The sequence below is a fragment of the Sturnira hondurensis genome, unplaced genomic scaffold, assembly GCF_014824575.4.
Source record: "Sturnira hondurensis isolate 20B ecotype Veracruz unplaced genomic scaffold, ASM1482457v3 Scaffold0004136, whole genome shotgun sequence".
NCBI classification, from domain to species: domain Eukaryota; kingdom Metazoa; phylum Chordata; class Mammalia; order Chiroptera; family Phyllostomidae; genus Sturnira; species Sturnira hondurensis.
Window position 1 is genome coordinate 42,491,202 of NW_028076767.1, and position 17,868 is coordinate 42,509,069.

Genomic DNA, 17,868 nt, shown 5'->3' on the forward strand with positions numbered 1-17,868 from the left:
GCACTAGTGCCTCGGCAAACAGGACTGCCTCTGCCGGGGCACCACGTGCATGCTGACACGTGGCTCTCTCGTTCGCTGGTTTGCTTACGATGGGACCGGGCCACATCACTTGGGTGGCATTTAGGTCAGCAGATACGTATGTGACCCCAACAGGCTCACCTCACCCTGGAAGCAGTTCTGGCTATTGTAATTCTTGGGCTTAGAGCCATTCCTAAATTATAAGATTCATTTGTGGCTTAAAATACAAAATTTTATCATTGTTATTAGTTTCACTTTGGTTTTTTGGTTTTTGGTTTTTGGTTTTGGAAAATGTTCCACAACCAAATAATAATGGCCAACACCTGCATCTCCCTGACGGCTGCTCACGGGGCTGTGCCCAGGGCCAGAACATGCTCCCTGGGCAGGAGCCCTGCTCTGCAAATGATCCTGGCCTCCCCCTCTGCTAGGCATCTGCAAAGTCCCAGCTACTTTCCTGCCAGCTTTTCCAGAAGTGAGCGACTTGACAACAGACCCCTGAGATCATCTTTTTGTCCCTTCAATGACAGGCGGTAGTGGGAGAGAGGCAGAACCAGGGAAGAGCGGATGAGCGCCTTGGCTCCAGGCACAGAGTCCAAGGAGGGAAATAACCGGAATGCAAAGGGGCGCCCCCCAAAGGTTGTTCTGTGGATCCAAGGTGACAGTTCCCAGGGGAAGATTTTATTCAGATAACCTAAACAATCCTGACTGGTAAGAAGAGTCTCACCTTCGTCAGAGCCACGGATGGGCTGGCGCTTCTGGGCTCTCTCATCCCCTGTGTTGAACTGTTGCAAAAGAACTTTGTGCTGTAAAGATAAGAACAGGAACTGCCTTAAAGGGCGAATCACTGGCACACGTTTGCAACTCAAAGGAAACGCACCTGAGAAGTAGTCAGAGTCAATAAATGAAGAAGACATATTTTGTATTGATGAAAGCATCACTTTTACATGCTGCGATATAACATTGCTTGAGAGCTGTCGTTTTACAAGGCACAGACAATTAGAGAATCCCAATCCATCACCACTTACCTTCTTTTGTGGATTCTTTGCATCTTCTGAACTACGAGAAACAGAGAGAGCACATTATTTAACACCATTGGTACTAGACTATTTGAAACTGCTTCATTTGCAGATAACTTTTATCTTATGTTAGAAAATGAAATCCCAGCATCCCTTCGGGAGGCAGTATGAGCCTCTCACTTTAATACTAAGAGACCGAAGCATGGAGGACACAGCCAAGAGATCAGTGTTCGTCACAGGCAGATCCCTAGTGGATCCCATGTGAAAAGCCTGGTTTGTTGGAGCGTTGTCCAGTACACCAAAATGTTGGAGGTGCGATTCCTGGTCGGGGTGCATATGGGAGGCAACCAATTGATGTTTCTCTATTCCTTCCTCGCTTTCTAAAATCAATAAGCATATTTAAAAACAAAACAAAACAAAACAAAGCCTGGGTTTCTAGCTCTCGAAGTCTATCTAGCAGCATGCCCTGCCTCCAGTGTTTCATCTGTGGCTCGGTAACAATGTGAGAAAACCTTCTATCTTTTCATGGAAACGACACAAATGTTGACCATCGACAGCTTTGGCAGCACAAAGTAAATTTTCCACGTAAGTAATTCTCTTCAAACTTTCTTTAAATGCCACTGACCATTTTATGACTGGATTTACTGCTTAGACCAAAGGGACCCACGTCCATGGAGTTACATGCCCCGAAGAAAGATCCTCTCCTTCTCGGGCTTCCCTGCGGCAGCCGCTCAGCCTGGGAGGCAGCTGAGCAGAATCTCAGTCCTTTCGTTCCTCTGGCCTCAGCCCACCACCTGCACCCCAGGCCTAGTCTGCCCACATCAGAACACTGTGTGGTTGTTGGAAAACCAGCTTTCACCTTCTGGGGGAAAGGACTTGGTGGAAAGGCTGAGAGCAGGCACTTCTGCGAGGGAAGCACACCCTCAAGCCAAGCCCTTCCTTACATTTGCTTGACAATCTTCTCTAACTCGGGCAGCTGCTCCCTGAGGGCGGCGGTCATCCGGGCATCATCTGACACAGACACATAAAACTCCTGTAATGGGGAAAGGGCACAGGCTTTTAAGGAGAACCACACAAGATCCAAAAGTCTGTGAAGCGCAATAAAGACGTGCATCTCTGTCATCTGCATCACTAGCATCTCCAGACCGTGGTTTCATGGATGGGAGACAAAAAACCGGAAAATGTTATATAATATGCCTCAAGCCCAAGTGGCAAGTGAGAAAAAAATTTGCAAGTAGAGGTGATGGCTGTGTAACATTGTGCTTGTGCACTTAGCATGGTTAAAACAGCAAATTTTAGGTGGGGTATATTTTGCTTCAAAATTTTTTTATTGTAATTGCACATGAATTGTTTATATGAAAGGCAATGTAATGCAATATTTTGGAACAGGTAATTTTGTATTCTATCTTTGAAGAGCATCCTTTTTTACCTCAATACTTTTCAGGGGGATTTTAATATTTATTTTGATATTATTTTACTGTTTACTGTTTGTTTACCTCTAGTTGTAGTTAATTGTTGGCGGTAAAAATGCAGGCAGGGCCTTCAGCACCATGCTCCTGTATTTTGCTGTGTATAATGTTCATGTCTGCACCCAAATTTTTGAGGGAAAAATAAGGATGTGCATCTTGTGGGTATAATGATTACAAACCATGGGTATAATAATGGGCATAATAATCCCGTGCATAACACGTACAAAAACGTGGGTGTACATCATACACGGCAAAATATGGTCAATTTACGTTGAGTTGGTGCCACCCTCTCAGGTCTCTTTGCTGAGGTTCTGGGAACTGGCCGGACCGTGGGTGGCAGCAATGCGCGCTCCGCTCTGGAGTAAGGGCCTCCACAGCCGTGGCCACGCCCACCTAACCGCCACCTGGGCCTTTACTCCGTGGGTGAAGGCCACAAATCGAGTTATGATTCCAAGCCATTCTTATTCTTTTACATTTTCAAAATACTTCATTTCCCAGCCTTAAAGGACTCTTGGTCCACCCTTCCTCCCCTATCTCTGCCTGACAAACGACATGATTAAAGAGTAAGGGGTATGTTTCTTTTGGATAATTCATTCTGGAACACACAGGCTGGTAAAGTTTGAAGTAGAAGCCACATTGTGTTTTGCCTGCACCAAAGTAAGGTCCTTATCTGAGTTTTGGAGGACGCAGTGAATGATCAAGGATTAAGTGCTGGGGTCAATGCTATAATGCACAGGAAGGAAAAGGGAAATTTGGCTTAAAAGCAGTGCTTACAAAATAAATCCTCTCTCTTCAGAACCATGTCATGGTCCCAGCAATTTCTTAATAAAATGACCTGCTTCACTGCATCCAAAATCCACATTTGATTTAGTGACCCCTCGTGCAGGAACGTGACCCCGTGTGCAGGAACCAAGGACAGACCTATGTGCACAGGAATGTTCACCACTACTCTAGGATGGTGAAAATGGAAATGACATATATTGTTGACAATACGGGACAAATAAATATATCTATGGCATAGCTACCCAAAACCAGAAAGACTGTACTGATTGGAAAAACTCTTACATGAAGTTAAATGGAAAAAGCAGCCTGCAAAACCATGGGTACGATGTGATTATAACTACGGAAAATACACAAAGAAAGAGATGAAATGAAAAATATATTAAAGTGCTATCAGTTACTGAATTAGAGTGGTAGGATAATGGACGATGTTTTTCTGTACTTCTCTTAAAGTAAATGAACATTTCTGATAAACGGACATGTTAACAAAGTCTGTAATTTGCAATTATGGCCTCCCCAGGGAAGCTGCCGTGCCTATGGGCTAGTGTGTGTGTGAGACAAAGATGCACCCCTGGACAGAAGGACCCCACGCACCTCCAGGAAGGCCATGGCCACGTCATCCTCTTGCAGGAGGTCTCCATGTGTGGCAGCCCACTGCAAAACCAGGCGGATGACTCGCCTCTTATTGTTGAGGGCATAATCCATCTTCTCCTGTTCTGTACCTTGTGAAGGCTGTGCGTGGTAGGTTCCGAGGAGTCAAGGAAGACATTAGCCATTTCACACTCATTTGACTATGCTGCTTGCCAAGGCAGAGTGTGACAGAGCCCAGCTTCAGAGAGCCAGCCTTTTGAACTGATTCATTCCTTCCTGGGCCCTCAAGAAAATCTCCACCCACATACAAGTTCTGGACCTAATGAATACAAACCCTTGTTAATGACAGCTGGCTTTGACCTGACAGTCGCCCAGGAATTAAACTGGTTGGCTCCACCTGGACTTGTGTGTTGACAAGGACTTCTGTGCCCAGCTCTAGCTTTTACCAGGCTGCATCGCGTCTCCTGCCTGCCCTCCACCTGGCGCTTCGTTTCTAGGGCCAGAAATGCTTCCCAGTGTTTTTGGTCTCTGGGGGCCTTCCCATTTCCTGTTGATTGCCATAATTCTGCACCCATCTCTTGAATCCCTTTCATTATATGCATTTATTTTTTAATTTAATTTTTTCTCCTTTTTTTGTATTTTATTCTATTACAGTTGTCCCATTTTTTTTCCATTTTGCCCACCTCCACCCAGCCCACCCCTCTCTCCCAGAGTCAATTTACTCTCCCTTGTCCATGTCCATAGGTCATTCATACACTTTCTTTGACTAATCCCTTCTCCTTCCTTCCACCATTCCACTCCTCCCCTCCTACAGCTACCATTCTATTCCATGTTTCCATGTCTCTGGTTCTCTTTTTCCTCATTAGTTTATTTGGTTCATTAGATTCTGGTGATAGGTAAGATCATATGGTATTCATCTTTCAGCAACTGGCTTGTTTCACTTAGCATAATAGTCTCCAGTTCCATCCACACTGTCACCAAAGGTAGCAATTCTTTATTTCTGCTGCATAGCATTCCACTGGGTAAATGTACTTCAACAAAACCCTCCCAAGAGGTCAGCTAGTAATGCCAGTACTGTCACTGATACAAAGAGTGTGGGTTTTGGGGGGTAGTACAGGGGCAGAGGGGGAGGTGAGAGGCTGGAGGAAGATAAGCTTGCCCAGTACAAGAAGGAAAGCCTCCTGCTGTATCGATCTTCTGGTGAGGGGCTCAGACAGTTCTTACACTGTTTCTTCTTCTCTTGTCTAGAACCACACTTAACTCACACTGGCTTTTTATGCATTTATGGCTGGCCATCTTAAATCAACTGTGACATATTATCTGTCTTGCATTCTAGATGACATATTATCTGTCTTGCATTCTACACCATGCCTAGCACAGTGGTTTTTATCTAGAAATTTTATTTACTTATTAACCCAACAAATCCTTCATTGAGTGCCTACTGTATGTGTCAGGTAAAGGTCTCTGCTCTCAGTGTTCATTCTTACGTGGATTACAGAAAGGGTACTATGATATGTGATTAAGACTGCCTTTAGGCAGGACACTGTTCCTTTTTCAGTGATGTATAGCAGCACACGTCACCGACAGGGAGTTCACAGGACCATTTCCTCATCATAACTTACACTGTGACTTGCACAGAGTCCCACAGTCAGGCTCTACTTTCTAGTCTCGTGATCAAAAGCACCGTTCCCTTTCTACAAGCGAGCCGCTCGCAGTAAAGGAGCATGAATGGCCAGGGTCACAGAATGAGGATGCAGAGCCGGTTTCGAATCCAAGACTCCAATTCCAAGCAGCTTCCTTCCGCATCACACAGCACCCCGGGCCACAGAGCTGCCTGCGGCACTGGCCCAGCCTCAGCTTTCCTCCGCCAGAATTCACGGGCACTGCAGAAAACTGCCTGGTGGCCGCGCTGTGCTTGAGAGCGACACCAGGAGAGGGCCTTTTCTAAAGGGATTATCAATAATCACGATCAAGGCAAATGACAGAACCTTAAAGCAGAGGTGTGCTGCATGTAAATGGGTTGAAAAATGGCTTTCATAAATTGAGCACGAGATTCATAAAAAAAAGAAAGAAAATTGCTCAACCTGTATTGCTACAATTCTCTCTGAACTTATGATTTAAAAAATAGGAAGAAAGATCACTTTATGTGAAAATTATGTCTTTTCTGATTAACCCTTTGGTCTCTTGCTTGCATGCACACATAACTTGGGTTTTTTTGTGTGTTTTTCCCCCCAAAGAATTGCAATGCTGGGCACTACCTTTTATGACTTTTTTATGGTAACTAGCAGCATAGTCACGTATATCATGTTTATCAAATGAATAACTCCTGGAAGATTATAAAAATATGTACTGGTTCATCCGAGAGTCGGTGAGAAAAGGAGACTCTTTCCTACTTGTATGCGGCTGGCATGGTTTGAAATTTCAAGCTGATGTCAAGTGGCCATAACTCTAACTTTTCATGTTATTGTATTTGGGACACAGAAATACCAGAAGCGCACCTGTGGCCACCCTCTGGGGCCCTCACATACGGGAACTAAATCAATGTTGTCTCTGTGGGTCAAGACAGATTTTTCTCATCCTCCTTCCTACTGGGAAAATCTGTCTTTTATCGACGATAAAAGATGGAATGCCTGATTGGGAGGATTAGCATGATAGCACTTCAAATGTGTAAAGAACTTGACAGTTTATAATAAATATTCTTAATGTGCTCACATGATCATGTAATGCTGTCTATAAACACTCGGGGATATATTTATAGACAGGAACCTGGGGGGCGGGGTGGGGGTGGGGAAGAGGTCTGCCCAGCACGGTTCAGTGAGTAGATGGCAGGGCTGACACAATGTCACCACTGGCTCTTCTCAATGTCACTACGCCCACAGCCCCAAATAGCAGCTATAGTGATAAGACATTAGTGCTTGGGTTCATGAAATTATAAATAATTGTATTTGGGAAGCAAAAAATCCTCATGGAAAAGATTTTTTTCCTTTTTTTGCTGAAGTTCCAAGCTTCCTGGAGCGGAGCTGACTCAGCATGCTGAGTGCCTAAACCAGAGCTGAGCACCTAACCCCTACTGCCTCCTGGGAGCTGGAACTGGCTGAGTCTGGGGGTGGGCGACATGGGGAGAGGTGTCTTCCATTTTCTGATTGAAGTTAAGTATTTTTTGCCTCTGGGGAGAACAAAAGGAAGCAGTGATTTGTTTATTGACTAAAACAGAGTCGTGGGTAACACCACTTTAATAGCTGAATCCCAGCCTGTGCCCGAGGATGCTGCCCCTCCCTAGGCAACAGGCTGTTCCAGCCTGAGCAGTCTGCAGAATCAGGTTCGTAAGGGACACGGAGACTTCTCCTGTAACTGATTGTGCCTGGAACGGTTACAGGCCAGCTGCTGGGGCTTCTGTTTAGTTCCGTAACAATCTTCTCAGGCTTTTAGAAGATTTATGTGATTTTTAGATTTTATTACCCTCCTACAAAAAAGGTGGGGAGAGAAAAAAACTAAATTCCCTTTACACATCATCAGCCAAAGAATAAAGAGCATCCCACCAAGTCCCTTGTCTCAATAGAATGTCAACATGCAATCTGAAAAGAGTTATATTTCAAATGTAGTATGTTCACAAATTTAAACACATCAGGCTAAAACTGGAAAAATGCATTATCCATTTGATGGAGAAGGTCCTATTTGGAATAAAAATCTAACTCTTTTGTAGGATGAATAACAACAATTTAGAAAGAATTACCAATCCCTACCACCAACACAAGAAATTTTTAACACCTGAAGAACACAGTCTGAAATATGTAGCTGGTTAATGTCTATGTTAAGAGTAGATTAGTAGAGAAAACAAACATATAATATCCAACAATTTTGTCAAATGACCTGGAAACACTTGCACTGAATAGGACTGTGGTTCCTGATACCAGGACAGTGGGTTCCGGTAGGAAGTGAGGTGGCTTTTTGGGACTCACAGGGAAAAGAGCCTCAGAAAGAAGCATGTCCTGGCCCCTCATGAAGTGCTAGGTAAAAGCCTGCATGAGAATCTAGAATCATTCACTGAATTGTTATTTCAAACACAATTTTTAAAAGGCCGTCGGGGTCGAAGTGGGCAAACCCATAACTGACACAGAGTTCATTTCAGAGGATTCACAGAATCATGGAATTTACGAGTTGCAAAAGCCCTTTTCTCCTTCAAAACCACCAGTTTGGAGATAAGGAAATTCAGGTAGAAGGAGGTCATTTTTCCACATTTGTCAATGGGATTTCTGGGGCTAGAACTTGGTTCTCTTGTCTTTCTCCCTATTACCCTTTTTATCTGTTTATGCTGTTGTGTTTTATCTGACATTAGTATTTTTATGCCAGCACATATTGTACAGCAGAATCAGGTTAGATAACAGGGAAATCCATCTGAGGTGTAGAAACTGATCCCCCCAAATTCTCAAAGACAACAAAACACACCCAAGAAACCAAGAGTTAATTGTGCAGCCTTGACAACCTGATACGAGGGAAGCATAGAAATGTCCATGCCTGAACCAGGTCCTCTCTGCTATAGTTTCAGCCAGTTCTCTTGTCCAATCTCTGTAGATTTAGAAAGCAGTAACTCACCAAACGTTCTTAAATCTACTGACATTTCAAATTCCAACTTGAGGTTTCTCTTGTTATGGTAATAAGATTCCTTACCATCTCACAGCATTAAATTTGAATCTTTAACAGCAGGACCCCTGCGTTAAACTCCTGAATCTACATTTTCTAGTCAAGGACTGGGCACTGGAAAACATAAAAAGCCTCAAGTGTTTGTCAATTGACTGCTTGCCTTAAACAGTTCAATCACACTGTTTGGAGCGCTATATATAATGCAATTTTCTGAAAAGCTCCACCTTGTCAAAATGTCAAGTACAGATCATAGACACATTCTATATAAGATCGTACTCAATGTCGCCAGGTTGACCAAGTCCACACAAACACCCAAATGCCTGGCACCTCTTTTAAGCTGGATGGTGTGGTTATCGAGTATTTAGTCTAAAGGACCACAAACTTGGGGCGACTACATCCTCATTGAATTGGACCAGCGCCTCCAGCATCACATAGAGGCAACTGGATCTGCTTTCAGTGAAGCACCGGGCCTGAGAGTCAGGAGCAGGACGGCCCCAGTGTGGGCTACGGTCTTTCTACCCTGCCAGCCATAGGCTCAGTATTCCATTGAGTCATTTTCCTCACACCAGCTCTGCCGTTCAAACACTGTAATTATTTCATATATTTTTACCCAGTTATTATCTTACCCACCACAGGCACCTTTAATTTTCTGTGTTTTTTTTACTACTCATTTACTTATTCTTAATTCAGCTAATAATGGTTCCACGTATTAAAATTATCCTGGAGAAAGTAAGTGAAAACCTCCTAGGACGTGGAGGCAGCAGATTCATTACAGCCTGCAACAGGGAACAAAATATTATGTATACTTTTTGCAGTAAGTATATGCTAATTATGCAGCTATTTATAAAACACTTATCAACATTCAAACTGATACTCCTCAATGTTGTTGTTTTTTAAAGCCCTGCTTTGCATACAAGATCTCTGCTTGCAGCTGAAAACAAACTTTGGGGGGTCATCTGCCCACTGCCTAGACCAAGCTTTTCTGTATTCTTGACAACATGCCACGTACCTCTCAGGACAGCACAATAATTTACTTATATGGGGCAATATATTTATATTTATCAGGAGCTTCAAGGTTTGTAATGTGCTTTCATGCACATGGCCTCCTTTGACCTTCACAACAACCTGGAGAGGTGGGTAGACAGGTACAACTTCCCCTGTCACAGAGATAGGGTTCAGGGAGGTCAAGGTTAATAGCCGAGGAGTAAAGCCTGTAAGACGCAGGCCTTCAGCAGGTCCTTTGACTTCAGGACTCCTGCTTCTCCCACCGCACACGCGACGGGCCTCCTCCTCCCCTGCGGGCCTTTGTGGCGCATCCCGGCATCCTGCACAGGGAACCTCCACTTCCCTGACGCTGCATGTCCTTGGGAAGGCAAGTTCCGGAATTAGACCCCCTGGGCTCATATCCCAGCATGCCCACCCATAAACTGGGAGACCCTTGGTCTGTTAACTCACCATCCAAAGTTGTTAAGGATGAGATGATATTGCTAAACCAGGTATAGAACAGTATCTGAGACATACAGTGAGCACTCAGTGGAAGTTAGCTATCATGATTATCATAGTTCCACTTCTGGAAATCATTTAAAATCTTTTAAATGGTTGGTTTTAGCATTTTTCTTTAGAACTGGCCTTTCTGGGTTTAACTCCATGATGCTATTCCCGACAATTTTTTTCCATGCGAAACACTGCTCCTGCATTTGTGGGCCCTACTAACTCTGAGCTCACAGAAGCCATTTCAGTGCCATTGTTTTCTTTAGATACTTCCAGTTTTCTTGTTCAGAATATGTTCCCCCACACCCCTTACTGGGCTCAAATCTTGTTCTAACACCTACCAGCTATGTAACTTGGGGCAAATTACTTAGCTGCTCAGTCTCACTTCTTTTTTTTCAAAAATTTTTCCTTTTAATTGAATTTATTGGGGTGACACGGGTTAACAAACTTATACAAGTTTCAGGTGCACGATTCTACAATGCACTGTATTGTGTGCGCTATATTGTGTGTTCACCTCCCCACGTCAATTAGCCTCATTTCTCATTGTAAAATGAGTATGCCTCTCATAGGGTTGATGGGAGGAGGAAAAAATGTATATAAAACACAGTACTTGGTAGACTATCTGATAATACAGTTATTTTTTTCAAAGAGTACAGCATGTTTTTATCATCAAACCAAGTCCTCCTCCTGCACTGGACACGCGTGCTCCACCCCCGTGCCTGCGGAGGCAGACCTCTGCAGCAGTGGCACACGGGCCCCATGCTTTTCTGAGCCAGATGGAGACAGCGGGGGCTAAAATTTAGCTTCAACGAAATTCAAGATGATCATTTTCCTTAGCAATCTAAAATCTATTCCTAAAAATCTGTCTTCATTCTAGAGAATAAGAACCTGATACTGTTTTGTAACTATTTCTCCAACAAGAAAAGCAAATTCTGAAAAATGTCCCTTTTAGAGAACCCAAGACAACTCCTAAAGAGAACATGTCCAGTTCCATCTCCCAGAGAAATCGATGGCGGAAGCCTTTTGTGTTTATTTTGTTTCTGCATAAGGTATATACATACAAAAGTGGTTTCAGCTAAAACTTAGTGACAAATGTATTCTACTTTCTCTTTTTAATTCATGAACCTAACAATTTTTTCCATGCCAAAATCATAGAATTTGTGTTGAATACTAAGTCAAAAGAAATTAGGATAGAAAGAGAAAATATTCATCCCATTATACTTGTTACAAGAAAAAAAAAAGTGGAAATAATCATCTAAATATCTAATAGGAAGAGGCTAAGAAAATAAGTTGTGACATACCTGCCATATAATATTCTTAGTCATTAAAAATGATAACGTGCCCTGGCTGGTATAGCTCAGTGGATTGAGTGCAGGCCTGCAAACCAAACGACCATGGTTCGATTCCCAGTCAGGGCACATGCCTGAGTTGCAGGCCAGTTCCCAGCAGGGGACATACAAGAGGCAACCACACATTGATATTTCTCTCACTCTCTCCTTCTCCTCATGTCTAAAGATAAATAAATAAAGTCTTTAAAAAAATAATAACACGTTTTTCTTATGCATCTTTGTCACCTTGTTGCCCAGCACTGTATGACACATTGTAAGTGCCCAGTTCAATGTTTGTGGAATTATCTGAAAAAAAATGATGTAGTTTTATTTATATCTATTGGTTTGAACAGATATCCACAACACACCATTAATAGGAAAAATATACTACAAAGAGACCCACATATAATGTGATCTCACTGATCGGAAATTATATAAAATTCCTGGAAGATTTTTCATAAAATGGCGGCGAGGTGCCACATGAATTCTGCTCTCTTCTCTTTCTCTGTAAATTGTTTTTTTTTACAGTGGGAATGTTTCATTTTTAAGGATGACAAAGCTGTCTATATTTAGAAAAATTATGTAGAAAAGTATTTAATGGCAAAGAAAGATCTTGTTTTGTGACAAAACAATTATAGTATGATCATATTCTTATATATTTTATATTTACTATTTCACTAATATAAAATTGAACTGAGTTTTAAGTGCAGATTTAAAGAAGATTTTAAAAACTGGAGATGAAAAGGACAGAAACTGGACAAATAAAATTTAAAAAACTTATTCTAAAGCACTTGTATTCATCAGGCCAAATCATGTCCCCAGCATATCTAATGAATAGAGCCTCTCTCATTAGCACATAAAAGGTGTGAAACATTAATGTTAAACAGCTCTACCACCTTCCTTCTGCTAAAAGCAAAATTGGAGGAGACATACAATGTGGATTAAGGACAGAAGTAGGTGTCAGCGGCTCAGGGTTTAAATCGTTTCTGCACTAGTAATTACCTTTCTCTGAGCAAATCATAATTTTTCATTATCCTAATGTATTGATTTGGAAAAAGAGGAGTAGAAATACCTTCTTCATAGGGCTGCTGTGAAAAGCCAAATATCAAGTACTTTGAAAAGAGCCAAAGCAACTCACTTGAATGTGGGTGCTTTAATGGAACGTGGCTAAGTATTTTAATGTCCCCACATCCCATGTTAAAACCATGGGGGTTAACCCACTTGCTCGATTGCACATTATATTTCCTTGTGACTTCTGCAAGTAGTGTTATGCAGCCGATGGGCATGCTCTTTTTACCTGCCCATCATCTCTTTCTCCACTTTCCCTGTTTGCCTTTGTAGGCCGTCTCTGTCCAGCACAGTGCTTTGCCTTCCTTTGACTGACATGTCAGCAGAGACCCAAGCTAGGCCAACGAGAACCTCCTTCACAGAGATACAGGCATGAGGCGAGGGCCCGGGATGCTTGGAGCAGAACTACCCCAACAGCACTGCCTTTCATTGCTGCCCAGAGGCCCCTTTCCAAGGCTGGGCTCTTCCCAAATTCCTTCAGTTCTCCAAGTGACTCCACATCCTTCATAAGAAATTCCTTCATTTGTTAAGTCAGTCACAGTTGCTTTATGTTACTTACAACCAAAAAAGAGTAGCTTATATCAGAAGCCTATGTAACATGTCTCTGGAGGGAAAGGGACTAGAAATTGAGTCTTCAGCATGACATAGAAGCACTTAGGCATAAATGACCTCAGGGACAGAACCTTTCCCGTCTGCTTGCCTGCAGCAGGCTAAGCCTGGGCCTCCTGGCGCTCCCTCCCTGGGCATCACAGGCTGGTAATTTTTGTTCGAGCCTCTTATTCCCAGTCCCCACAGACCAGACTTAGCCTATCCAATGTGGTGGCCACATGCGGCTATTTAAATGAATGAAATTTACATAAAGTTCAAAATTCAGTTCATCTGTCATAGTAGCTAATTTTTAATTTTTTACCTTAATCTTTACTATATTGTTTCTATCACCATTTAGTTCCCTTCTACCCTCCTCCCCCCAGCAGTCACCACACTGCTGTCCACGTCCATGAGTCCATTTTCCTTTCTGCTCAGTCCAATCTCCTGCGGCTCCTGCACTTGCGAAGATACAGAACACGCCCATCACTGCAAGCTGTTTTACTGGACATTTCATTTATTTTGTTTCAACAACCTAGGCCTACTTGGGTTTTAGCCACCTCAATTGTACAACACATTGTCAAGAAATGTTCTTAAATGGTCATTAAAGGATACACTTTTAAAGAAATAAGTGGTAAAGAAAAAAATGCCGTACCCCAGGCTTGGAATCCTAGGACCTGGAAGAACCATGGCTCTGCCACTTGCCTGAAGCAGGTACTCCATTTTTTTGAACTTTAAATCCTCATTTGTGGAGTAAAGCTAATATCAACCCAACAGACTCCTGTAAGGGTAAGCGCTATAACGCAGGTCAATGCGCTTAGCATGGTGCCTGATGCGCAGAGAACTCACTGCAAATAGAACAATGGAGGGACTTCACAGGGCCAGGTGTGAGGAAGGTGGTCTGGGGGCACTCGGTGGTGCAAATGATGCTCAGCCACCCTCAATCCCCTCCTTCTACTGAGAAAAGAATTAAGATCAGATACGCAAGTTTCTCTTGAGTCTATTGTGTACTCCTCCGTCTCCTTCTCCCTACCTAGGCTGGTGAGGATTTCACTCTAGGAGCTTGCATTTTAAACACAGAGGTCAGTGATAACAAGTGTCCTTCATCTACTGATGGAGAACAAGCTAATAAATGAACAAATCAGAATTCTCAAAAAAAATAAGAACACTAAGCTCAGTGTCTGGCCCCTGAGTTGTAAAGACGGCATGACTTGGTCCTCTGCACCCTCACTCTTCCTTTCATTTGGTCTGCCTTAAGCCCATCAAAGTGCGGTTGAAAAAACTAGCGTAAACTCGATGATGGCTCTTGTTTTTCCTTTCTACAAATCTCAAAGATCTAATCATGACTCCTGCGTATGGAGTTAAAAGAGCACAGAGTGATCCCAAATGTGTTAATTTGACTAGAGAAAAACTGAATATGAGCCAGAAAGAATATATAATCTACGTAAGACTCATTAAGCTGTCTTCACTTAGACTGATAGTTCCCAGGCAAATAAACACCCAAATCTCACTCCTGCAGCTCCCTCTGAATAACACATTCAACTCAAATCTCCGATCCTCACACATGCTATTTACTTCAAAGAGAATGATGGGTGAACAAGAAAATGAGAATCAGGTAGGGCAATTATAATTCTGAGAAAGGAAAGCCTGCCCAACATTGATTGGATTGCCCAGGAAAAGAAAAAGGAAGCTATTCTCCTCCAATACATTTAACTGCTCACAAAAGGCCAAAGTATTTTGGGTTCTAAATTTTTGCTGCTTTAAAAATAAAGCAGGATTGGAAAATACACTTTCACATGCCCCCCCAATCTGAGGATGTGACTCATTAATAATATTTACGTCTCTTATTCAACTTGCATTTTCTGAACGTTCCCTCTGTGCCGTGCATGGTATACCAAGTAGTCAATTCAACAGACTCCTGAATAGCTGCTGAGACCAGCGTGGCTTTCAGACTGCTGAGAGGAACTGCCACTAGGATTTCAAGTTGTGTATCCTTTATTCAAGTAAATGTAATGATCATAGAAATTGCAATGCGGGAATAAGTTTTGGTATCTAGAGGAGAGGATGGACTAGGACAAATGTAAAAGAAAAGCCAGCCCACAGAGATAACTTGCCTTTCTCCTGATGGGTTAGTGGTCTGATTGACACTACAGCTTAGAGGAAGAACACAAGCAGGCCGAGACCCAACCTGCCAGGTACCCTAATGGACATGTAAAGTCTGTCTCGCAGGTTAGGGAGCTATCCCTAAAAATACTCCCTGAATTTCTCTGGCCTCCTGCCCAGGTATGTATATTTCTAACCAGTCTCACCTTCCTGAGGTGACCTGGCTCACATTTCTGACACAGATAACAAGGAAGAAATCCTCAAACAGGGCACAGCAGAACCATGCCAAGGGGAGCTGGGTCTGTGCTGGGGGAAACGGCTGGTGTTTCAGTGAGACGGGAAAGCACAACCGGGCCTGGGCCATGACTTACCTTCAGAGGATGGGGCGGGATAGCAGCCATTTACATGTGGGGTGTCTTCAAGGGAATAGAGGCTTGTCACAACAAAAGGATATTGGGCCACCAGGGCTGGACAAAGCTGGGTATTTGGCATAAAAACACAGTGCATCATAACAAAGTCATTTAAAACAGAATCTGCAGGGGGAAGAAAATGCAAAACAGAAAAGATTAAGTTCTCATAGAAATCGTTAGGAAAGCAAGAGCATCTATTCACTGGTTCTTGACCAATGTTGGCTTAGAGTATTGTGGTTTTACTGTCCATAGAAGCAGTGCATATACAAACAACTTTACACATACGTATATATATTTAAAAAGACCACCCATGGGTAGTACCATGTGTCCAGAAAAACAAGGTCATTTCTTTGTCAACTCTACATTATGTGTCTTTTTCAACATCACTTTTTTCTTCATCTCTTTTTACCTCTTATTTCCAGAGGGAGCAATGAAGGGTGGGAAGATGATGGAATTACAGAAAAAGGAGGTGGTAAGAGAAGAGAATTAGTGAGGGGCATAAAAGCAGGGAAGAAAAAAAAACCCAGAAAAGATTAAGGCTGTGAGCAGCAACGGAAGCAAAACAAAGCTCTCCGGTACATTAAAATGGCACTGTCCTGTATTTGAACTGTTCTGTAAGTAGGCAAGCAGGGAGATGGCAAGGGAAGTAAGGTAAGTCCTAAAGACAAGCTTCATTGGCCTCGTTCTGGACGCATGCTGGTTCTTCACTGCAAAGGCGACACTGACTACGTAGCCACGTGAAGCACGTGAAGACAGACCTAGGAGCCTAAGCAGTACACCTGTTGATGGGAGCAAGGCACTACGGGGATTTTGAACTGAAACCTGAAGCACACTAGCTGGCATTTGTGCAACTCACATAGCTTTTCAAAGAGAAAAGGGTGAGAAATATGAAAATTTTAACTATATAAATTAGATAAACCTTAGTGTCTATGTTTTAAATGAACTTACATGAGCAAAGTTGGAAGCAGAGATTAAGGGTTTAACCATTATCCTCATTTGAAAAAATGAAGACATAATTGACACACACTGTGGAAGTTTAAGGTATATGGCACGTTGATTTAATGCCCTCGCACACTGCAACACGGTTACCACCGTGGCATCGGAAAACACCTCTACCATGTCGCATGATACCCTATACTCATGCAAACATAAGGGACACAGGTAACCTCAAGCTGTCATCCTGTTGTTACTTTATGTTACCAGTCACTTCAGCCCCATTATACTGGACCAGGGAAGATGCAGAGAAGGTGCCAGACAGAGTCATATACTTTTTTAAGTATAAAAGGACTTTGGCTTGTCTGAGTTTAACATCTAGGGTGTCCTTTATATGTTTTAGATATTCTCTGAGGACAGGGTAGGTGATGCTTGCTTACAAGGCTCCCAGAGGCCTTTGCTATACCGTAGTCTACATTTTGCTAAAGCTGAGATTTCGGTAGAGGACTCCAAGGGTGGGGAGCTGGTCTCTTAGCATGGCAACTATCCAGCACGCACAGTTCACCAGTTTCCTTGTTCTCTCCTATGTGAAGTAACTCTTTCTGAACATTGTTGAGAATTGATTTTTAAAAATCATTTCCTACTAGAAAATGATATCCCAAGTCACTCAGTGACTCGTGCTGGTCACAGAAGTTCAAAGTCTAGGCAACGAATAGGTCTACGGCAGAGCATAGATGTTTTGGTAAATTAAGAATGTACTGACGAACCCAGAGGTGCCCATTTCTGTGCCAGAAACCACTGTCACTATTAGCTCTGATGTTTCCCACTGCATTGTAAACTTACATATTCCAAAGGTTTCCCACCTCACGGCATCCTTTAGTTTCTTATCCAGGGCCTCTTATCACTTCCTCCTTGCTCAGATACCTCCAGCCACTCTCCAGTGCTTAGCTTTGCATTTAAGATCCTCCAAGATGAGTAGTCAAACTCTTAGACCTTACCTTCCTGCACCACTTATGTATACAGTAGTATGCATAAGCAAAGCCCAGTTGCCTGATCTCCCGAGACCATTTCTATGTCAGTGCTAATGTTGTACCACATTATGGAAAGTTTTGCCCCCAGTCTTTGGTTACCAAACACCAGCCTTTTCTCAGGGCCACTGCTCAGGCTACACTCTCCATGACACAGTGCCTGGGCCCCTCAGCTACTCAGGGCTGATGGGGCTCTGACCACACTAGGCTTTATGCTCACGCTATGGGCACGTTCCTTTCTGTCCCCTGGCAGGTTGTAAACTTCCTGATGACAGGGGAGCGATGTCTTGCCCACAGCGCCTAGTCCTCAGCATCCCCCCTAGTGCCTGCTCAAGAAAATATCCAACAAATACTGGACCATAAATAACCGCCCTGGAGCCAGAGCTCCTGGCTTTTATAACAACTAC

The 17,868-nt window shown here is 43.0% G+C and overlaps 1 protein-coding gene across 10 annotated transcripts in view; it reads right to left on the reverse strand.

Annotated features, from left to right (window-relative positions):
- Positions 1-17,868, reverse strand: part of RAPGEF4 (Rap guanine nucleotide exchange factor 4) — a 287,261-nt gene that overhangs the window by 33,509 nt on the left and 235,884 nt on the right. For all 10 annotated transcript variants that reach the window (XM_037044442.1, XM_037044441.1, XM_037044444.1 and 7 more), the window contains 5 exons: positions 15,545-15,623; positions 3,878-4,028; positions 1,979-2,067; positions 1,044-1,074; positions 743-821 (listed from right to left, as the gene is read on the reverse strand). In XM_037044442.1, the coding sequence (XP_036900337.1) occupies positions 743-821; positions 1,044-1,074; positions 1,979-2,067; positions 3,878-4,028; positions 15,545-15,623 (429 nt within the window). The remainder of the gene's footprint in view (positions 1-742; positions 822-1,043; positions 1,075-1,978; positions 2,068-3,877; positions 4,029-15,544; positions 15,624-17,868) is intronic.